This window comes from Parasteatoda tepidariorum, chromosome 6 (assembly GCF_982258835.1).
Source record: "Parasteatoda tepidariorum strain Cologne lab strain chromosome 6, Ptep-v5.0, whole genome shotgun sequence".
In the NCBI taxonomy this organism is placed as follows: Eukaryota; Metazoa; Arthropoda; class Arachnida; order Araneae; family Theridiidae; genus Parasteatoda; species Parasteatoda tepidariorum.
This window is the reverse complement of record NC_141760.1, coordinates 45,414,833-45,423,437: the sequence shown is the minus strand read 5'-3', so window position 1 is coordinate 45,423,437 and position 8,605 is coordinate 45,414,833. Positions and strand designations below refer to the sequence as shown.

Genomic DNA, 8,605 nt, shown 5'->3' with positions numbered 1-8,605 from the left:
GCTTACATTTGTTTCTCAAAAAAAAACTTTTAACAATTTATTTTATTTAAACAAAAATCATAGAAACTCACTCAGAAATTTTATTTGACTTGTGGGAATTATACGCGAAAGATTTCTGTCAGCGAAAATGATAAGACCTCATCGTTAGTTTTTTGCTGAGGACCTTAGGGGAGGACAATGAAAATTGTGATGGAATCCAAAACTAAAGATTACCGAAATACACTTTGTAATAACTTTTTATATTAATATTTCTTTTTCCTTTTCTAAAGGTTAGCACTGATCATTTGCATAAAAGGCTATTAATACATTTGATTCACGTTCGATTCCATATTGATAAATTAATAAATCTGAACGTATAAGTTGTAATGCCAGACTAAATTTAACAAATTGAAGTCTAAAAATTCTCCATTTTACTCGGAAGCTTGATTTGTTCAGGATATGGAGAATAAAATTAAAACGAGGTGTAGAGCTTATCACTCTAATTATGAAGAAGTTCGTTCTAAGAATAGCGGTAATTGATTTCTGATTTTGTTAAAGTTATTTAAAAAATAATATAGTAGTTACATAAATAGTATTGAAAAGGCCGCTTTTGAAACAGTTAATAACCCCAAATGCATATAAAAAAAGGTTTAGAAAAGCAAATATTGTAGTTCATTACGGTATTTTTTTCTTCTTTGTAATTATTTCAGCAAACAAAAAACATTGTTTTAGTTCAGTTTGGAGAGTTCTAATATTCAAAATTTACCTTGATTTTAAAGCTCAATCTTAGTATGCTTTACAATTAGAATTTGATGAAATACATAGTTTACCATAATCCAATATTTGTACGTTTAACCTCTTAATTGTATTTTAATCTTAATTTAAACCCCTTTTCCTGTGTAAAGCTAATATTTTTTTTTTTTTTTTAATTTGAGGGGCTGCTAGAACACCTCAAATACGTTAACTTAATTTTGAGACAATATTTTAAATCACGCCATGGCCAGTACGGGGATACTACCATTTTAAAAACAATTAACAAATTTATTACAGCATTTTTTAACTATAAGAGAAACCCCGAAAGTAATTATAATAAATAAGAAACGAAATACATCAAAGAAAATCGTAAGAGAAAAAAAAAAAAAAAAACGGTCACGTTATGGAGATTTTATTTAGTCTTATTTAGTTAAAAAATGTTCCCGCTGACGCCATTCATAATTGCAAATAAGTGACTCATATTTGCGATGTTCAGTTTTTAAAAAAAATCAGATTCACCATATTTTTTTAAAGTGTGCACATAACGACAATATAATAACATTAAAATTCAATTAACATTGAAATAAATCGCATCAATGGGACTTTATGTGTAAAGACTGTTAAAATAAATGGGTCGCTATGATGAGGATCGTACTAATATGCATAAACCATATTATATGCAAAAGCTGAGACTTTTCCCAAGTAAGCCATCAGCATCTACTTCGTTTTTAACTCATCGAGCTTTTGATATTAATTTTACGAGTACTAAACTAATCTTATAATCATTTAAATGTCTAACTGCAAAAAAAAAAAAAAAAAAACATATTTATTCAAAAATGAATAAATATACAAAATATGTACTGACAGAAAGGAGAGCTATAATTTACGTACTAGGATATGAGTCACGAGAAAAACAACATAAGAATCAAAGAAGGGTTAACTTCGTGCAGTATTGGCAATCAAAATGGGCTACAGGTAGCTTAGAGCAGAACTCTTGACCTATGGCAACACTTCACAAGCGTGTGGAATTTTATAGGAGACGTCCTGAGTTTCTGTCTTGATTTTCAAACAGATAAAAACTTTTCAGGTGGAAAACTATATAGAGCTCACAGCTCAAATTTACATTGAACATAGTTCTAAAAGAAAGTGTTGTGGAAATTATAAAAAATATTTTTGACAGCTTAAATGCGAAAAACATTAAGAAAGGGGAAAATATCGTAATACATTTCCATACAACTGAGAAGAGGAGAGGGGTTCAAGACATGAAACCGGTCTTTTCTCTAGAAGGCCGTTATAAAGTTAAAAGTGATAAAAAACACTGTGTCAAATAACTAGAAATGCAATTATTTTCATTGATACACCTTTCGAAATACACACAATGAAGACGGTGCTTTAGTATAGTACCGAAATGTTACATCCGTTTGTGTGAGCTTTGATCCCGCCGTTACAACTATATTAGTGTTGTTATATTGATAGTTAAGAAAATGACTGAAATAATTATTTTTAACGTTATGCTTTTATTGATAGGTAAAGAAAGGAAGCAGCAAGGTAAGGCAACAAAAAGTAAATTTGCTCAAAATGACAAAACTGGAAAAGCCAAAAATACTCAGCAATCGTCGGAACGATCTGAACAGGACAAAAAAGGTAAAAATAAGAAAACTAAACAGTCAACTCGAAACAAGAAATCGAACTCTGACAACTCAGAAAAAAGTAATTCCAAATCCAGAAAGAAAATGGTAGCTGATGATGAAGAAGAGGAAAACGAAAATACAACCGAAACCGAGGAGGAATATCTTGATTCTGACAGCGGCGATAGCATTGCTGGATATGGAGAAGCTTGCAGATGTTGCTCTCGTGGGGAAGTCAGACAGCTTTTTGAAAATGCTGGAGTTGAATTAGCTTTCCCTGATTATGTACCCAGGTCTCTTAACACCCAATCACCATAACTTAAACAGAGTTTAAAAAAACAGTGAAATAAAAATACTAAGTAATATATACATATATGGCATTTAATAAATTTTTAAAAATTAAGAGCTATGTCTCATTATAAGAGTAAAATATGAATTAAAACTGCGCAATTAAAACTAAGTTATTCAGGAAAAATTTCAGGTAATAAATAAAATACTATTCGAGAATCTTGATTACTAATCATTTTTAGTAACTTGTTTACTAAACATTTATGAATACTCATTTTAACTTATTTACTAATAGGGTCCTTCATCTGAAAGTATATAAAAACTCTACTATCGTATTCTCTCATGAAACATGGTGCCAAAATAGGCTTACAATCAACAGACTAAGACTAGGTGTGCTAACTAAATGAGTTAATGAAGCTTATCTTTACATATGAAATAAAAAATTTGTTTGGCACTTTATTTGAAAATGAAAGGAAATACAGCAATGAAATTTTAGGTTGAAATTAGATGTTAATGCCTATTTATGCATCTGAGCCTTCCATTTTCAAATTTGTGATAAGAATATTTTTATTTGTGGATTTCCCTTTTGGTTGTTATTGATTGTTATTGCAGATAAAATGTGGATGAATTTGTTTTCATTTGTATAAAAATAAATGAGTCGATTCTTAATAAGCAAAATATTTTTATGAAATCCCTTACAAAAAGATCTCTCTAATTTTATAGCAAAAGATGGTATAGTTACCAATCAAAGAAAAAAAATGGTATAAAAAATGCCGCATTTTAAATATAGAAAAAAGTTTTTAGGGGAATTCTATTCATTTTCAAACTTTGAAGCTATTTGAGAGATTAAGTAAACAAATAAATAAACAGATAAACAATTTTAAATATTATCCGTATGTTTTCCTTATAATTGTTTCACTTAAATATCTTAAGTTCATTTTTTTTCGGGTATCAAGTAGGGTGTGATAAAACTTGTCCCATTTGCTATTGGGAATTTTTCCTAAAATTTATCCACACAAAATTTATCTTACTTATTCTTTACTTCTCTACCATCATTTGGTGTTTAGACACTGAAGAAATTTCGTGTTTATAGAACTGAAACTATAGTATGTCCATTCCTGTACTTTCATTTATGCTTTATTCACATTGTTTTTCAGTTTTAATCCTTTTATATCGATGTTTGTTGACTGTTTCTTACTTAGTGCAGTTGGTTTCTTCCTCCACTCCAAAAGTACCTAAAAACTACTTTCTTCTGAAATTTTTGTATTTAAATAACTCAGTAAAATAAATGAATTATATTAAGTTAAATGAGATTAAAATTATTGCTTTCCCAAGAAATTTCAATTTTTTACTCAGACTCTTCATTAACTCATCTTTTCAGCTGTTTTCTTTTATTGTCTTAGGCCCTATTTCTAGACCTATAGTTAGTGTTACTGTTAATTAGTAAAATGTAATAGCAATAGTAGTATAGTTTTACTAATCCAGTGCCCCCGTAAGAACTAATTTTCTGGCAGTTTATCAAATAGACAAATTTGAGATAAGGTTTCTCCACTATACATAATTTCTCAATCTAATAAAACAGGAAAACTGGTTTTGAAATATTTAGAAAACTGAAAGTTGAAAAACAATATTATATTCTTAATCCATAGAAACTTTCTAAAAATTAAGCATCTTTTATTGAATTTCACTAATTAACAAAACATTAAAAAAGAAAACAGGAAAATTTAGAATGATATGAATTAGAATATAATTACATATGAATGAAATAAAATGATACAAAAATAATTTAACAGCCATTTAGACTGTTTTTCTTTTTAAAAAGTAAATCAAGGAGAGAAAGAAAACTTCATTTTCTTCGCTTCTTCTGCAGTTTTGCATGCCTGAGGTAAGGATTATCCATAATATCATTATCTGTGTTGGTGTCTTTCTGATTTTCAGAATCTTCATGTGGAACTAAGAAAAAAAATTTAGACAGAGATGTTAAATTTCAAAATTTAACTGTTTCAACTTTTTATCATTGTGAAAGAAAAGTGACAATATTTTATTACAGGTTAACTGTTAATTTCACATTTATGATAGTGTAAATAATAATCACAGTAAATATTTTTTCTAGTACATTTAAACTTGCTGTGATATCATTGACAAATGTAAAGGTTAAACAATAGTAATTATATGAAATTAAATTAATATTTTAAAACTAGTTGTGAGAGTCATAAATAGATTAAATGGTACTTTTTGATTAGCTGGCACAAGAAAATACAAAAATTTTCTTTATATTTAATTTTATTTTTATGTGAATGTACATTTTATTTAGTGTTTACAAAAATAAATAAAATAAAAAATAGTAAAATAAAAATTAATAGAGGTCTACATTTTTTGGTAACTTTTCCTTCATGCCTGGCTAACTGAAAAGTACCAAATAAATACCCCAATAACAATATTATTATTTTTGGCAGTTATAATGAAAAAGAATAATCAATGCTTTTACTAAACAAAGCAGTAAAAAGAGAAGAATTCTTAACTGGCCAAATAAATTAACATCATTAACTGCATTTTCCTAAAATTTTAATGTAAAAACAAAAGATGCACAGCCATTTGTGGGCAGTAGGCCCCAAAAACTAAAAAATACAGAACTGGGGTAAACAGTATATTAATGAATGAATAAAAAATTTTTTTTAACAACTATTACCGATTATATTACTAAGCAAATTATGGTAAATTTATAGGCATGCAACGGAAATTTAATTTAAATTGACATTTTTCCTAATAATTAACTTTCACTAAAATTCAGAAAATAAAATTTGTCATTAGTACAGCGTTTGATAAATGTGATGATTGTTGCTGGAATTTTTAAATTTTATATATAGATACATTTCAATACAAACTTTGAACCCAATGCATAAATAAAACTTTCAGAACAAAATAGGCAGAATCTGATATTTTGAGAAAAGCTGTAAACTACTGTGTCAGGGATAAAGTTCAGAGGCAGTGGCTTTGGGACCACTTTCAGTTCATGGAGCATAGGTCGGGCATCCCTGGTTAAAGCATTTTATTGATTTCTTACTCACAGTCAAAACAATTTTCTTAAATAATTAATAATTAAGGTATGTATGGATGAAGCAAAACAACATGAATAAAACGCAAATAAGGATATAAAAATGTGTGTTTATGTAAAAGAAGTCTCCTGTCTTTATTTATGCCTAAATAACAATTAATAACCTGTCTAAATAACAATTTTTTTCCAGAAGTATTTAGTTACATTATATTTAATTTTTTGTTTTATGGAATTAATTGATTTGACAAGTAAAACATTTATAAAATTATCATTTAAAAATTTATAGATGCTATCATATTTTTTTAAAAATTATTTTCATAATTTTAATTAGTAATCTTGAGTAAGATTTTTTGTTTAGCAAGATTGGGGTTTGTGTAATCCATAACAGAACCCCTCCTTATTTTATTTGTCAACAAAACATAAAGAAATGGACAGAGGCTTTGAGTGTTTCTTTAATTTTTGTATTACTAAGCTGTTTTAATAAATTATATCATTTACTGAAGTAATCTATACCTTTCCACTTCATTCAGTGAGCTCTTTAATTCACAATATCTTAAATTATTTTACTGACTTTAAAGTCTGAGTACAGAAGAAAAATGTAATCTAAATGCAGTACAAACTAACATTAATACTTGTGCAGCTTTTTTTCTTTCAACCCAAATGTAAAATTTCATTTTAGCACGTAGTTTTAGCAGTTTTTTAATTTAAATATTTAAAATATGGTTATGTAAGCCAAATTTATAGGAGAGGGATATAGCAAGGTAACAAACACCATATAGCAAAAATATCAGTTTCTGTAAATAAATACAGCAACAGAGCTTTATTTAATACATTTCTATATAAATATTTTACAAAATAGTCTTCTACTGCCTGCTATCTTTCTTAAAGTTTTTGAGGTTTTAATAAAAAAGAAAGCTGCACCTTTTCTGAGGTTTTTACTTATTATTAAACAATAAACTTTTAGAACAATATTAGATTAACAAAGTTTCACATCAATCCAAAATAAAAACAAAGGAAAAATATTATAAATCCAGAGGCTCAGTGATATTTTATGTTTAAATAACTCATTTTTATTGAAAAATTAATCACACATACTCATCAATACAGTTACTCATCAAAGTTCTAACAAATGAAAATTTTTTTGAGTAAGCCTAACTTATTAGTTAAGACTAAAATGTACATTAATTATAAAAATAAACATAGAATTCTTTTATTCTGTTTTGGGTATATCAAGAGCTAATGTTAAGATAGGTATAAATGGTTAAAATCAATTAATATGAATTTTTTTTCATTTTGAAAAATACTAGCGAACATGATTTAAGACATTTCAGAACAGGCTCAGTTTTTTTTTTTGGTTATTTATTCAGAATATTGTTTAAAACGACAAATATAATATTTTAATATTAAATTATACTGCAGATTAATTGTGTACTTACATGGTGGTGATGGCGCAGCTGCTGCAGTATCAGGCTCATCATCATCAAATAGTTGATCTCTGAACAGTAGTGCAGCAATATATGGATGAGGAAATGTTTTGCATGCAATCACTGAAATAAAAATAAAATTTATCAGAAACATGTTTCCATTAGCTAGACTTGCTTACAGAGCATGAATACATCTAAAGTGAGACTAATTTATAATGCAAAGGAAGGGACCAAGGCAATGTTTCCTCAAGCTGCTTGTTATACTTGAAGTGACATATTTTTTTAAAATAAAAATATAAGGTTCAAAAATAAACTATAAAATGCTTTAACTTTGTGCTATACTTTAGGGACTGCTCAACCTAGAACAATCAAAGTTCACCATTGATGACAAAAGCAGCACTTATACATGTCATATGTCCAGAACTTATACATGTCATATGTCTCATACTTTTTCAAATAATTCTTAATCATTTCGATTAAAAGCTTTTTGACGTTTCTCTTTGTTATAAAAAGCATCAAAATTATAGAAGAATATGATTATACTGTCTGCTAAGTTCTGATTCAAATTTAATTATACATCTATCCTGTTGTCGATAAAATAAAAACAACACTAAAAATCAATAGCAGATTGGTTATAATAATGACAAACATAAAGTTGGATAAATACAAGCAACAAGAGGTATAATCTATTCAATGGCTTGTACATAACAACAGTTAATCTTTTCATACAGCAAGACAGATGCGGGACCTCACATTGTTACTTTTATTACTTATTTGTACATAATTTTTTTTTATAAATATAACAAGATAATTTTTTTAAACTTTAGTTGCAACTGGAATCTTTCATGTCAATAAAACTTAAAACAGTAGTGTACGTTTTGATTTGTAACATAAAATAAAAAGATGAAATATTAACTTGAATATGCATTATATAATCCTCTATTGCTAATGTACAAAAGAGTTTAAATAGTAAGCAATAACTGAATTGCTGAAATAATAAGCAGTTTAAACTCTAGTCATTTTAACAATGTAAAGCACTAAAATTGCTTTTTGTTGAATTATATAGGAAAATAAGGCTCAATAAATGGTAGGTGACAGAGTGGGAAAGCTGAAAGTAGAACAAAATTTGTAGTGTTTTGTGTTGCAAATTACAATAGGTTATATATGTTTATTAAATATATATAGCCAATATTTAAAAACTACCAAGATTTTGTTCCTATAGTTATACCTATATTTATTTTAATAAACTTAACATTTAATTAAATACTAAACTATACAACAATAAATTTAGTTACCATAAACATGGCAAAAGAGTAAGAGTAACACAGGGAGCAAAAGAGACTGCAAGTCAATATTTTATTTAGACAGGATCAATTGAAAAGAAGAAATGTTTATATAAAATTGAAAAACACAATTTAATCTTCAAATGACCAATGAAACAATAAATTTAATACAATAATACCAGTGGAGCATAATGG

At 27.4% G+C, this 8,605-nt stretch overlaps 2 protein-coding genes across 4 annotated transcripts in view; one reads left to right on the top strand and one right to left on the bottom strand.

The window, feature by feature from the left end:
• The first annotated feature begins 333 nt into the window (after positions 1-333).
• On the top strand, positions 334-2,865 carry LOC107456291 (uncharacterized). Its single transcript, XM_016074122.5, has 2 exons — positions 334-511; positions 2,260-2,865. The coding sequence occupies exons 1-2, from the start codon at positions 439-441 to the stop codon at positions 2,676-2,678; spliced, it is 492 nt and encodes a 163-aa protein (XP_015929608.2). The 5' UTR covers positions 334-438; the 3' UTR covers positions 2,679-2,865.
• A 1,436-nt stretch (positions 2,866-4,301) lies between these two features.
• LOC107456289 (transcription initiation factor TFIID subunit 8) overlaps positions 4,302-8,605 on the bottom strand; it is a 108,971-nt gene continuing 104,667 nt past the window's right edge. For all 3 annotated transcript variants that reach the window (XM_043039424.3, XM_071178735.2, XM_043039425.3), the window contains exons 6-7: positions 7,140-7,250; positions 4,302-4,601 (exon numbers count right to left, since the gene is read on the bottom strand). In XM_043039424.3, the coding sequence (XP_042895358.1) occupies positions 4,495-4,601; positions 7,140-7,250 (218 nt within the window). In that variant the 3' untranslated portion in view covers positions 4,302-4,494. The remainder of the gene's footprint in view (positions 4,602-7,139; positions 7,251-8,605) is intronic.

Bases quoted from the DNA above. Each gene is read 5' to 3' on its own strand.
- LOC107456291 (XM_016074122.5), top strand. From the start codon at position 439: ATGGAGAATAAAATTAAAACGAGGTGTAGAGCTTATCACTCTAATTAT. The intron at 512-2,259 runs GTAATTGATTTC...TTTTATTGATAG, and splicing joins AGTTCGTTCTAAGAATAGCG to GTAAAGAAAGGAAGCAGCAA.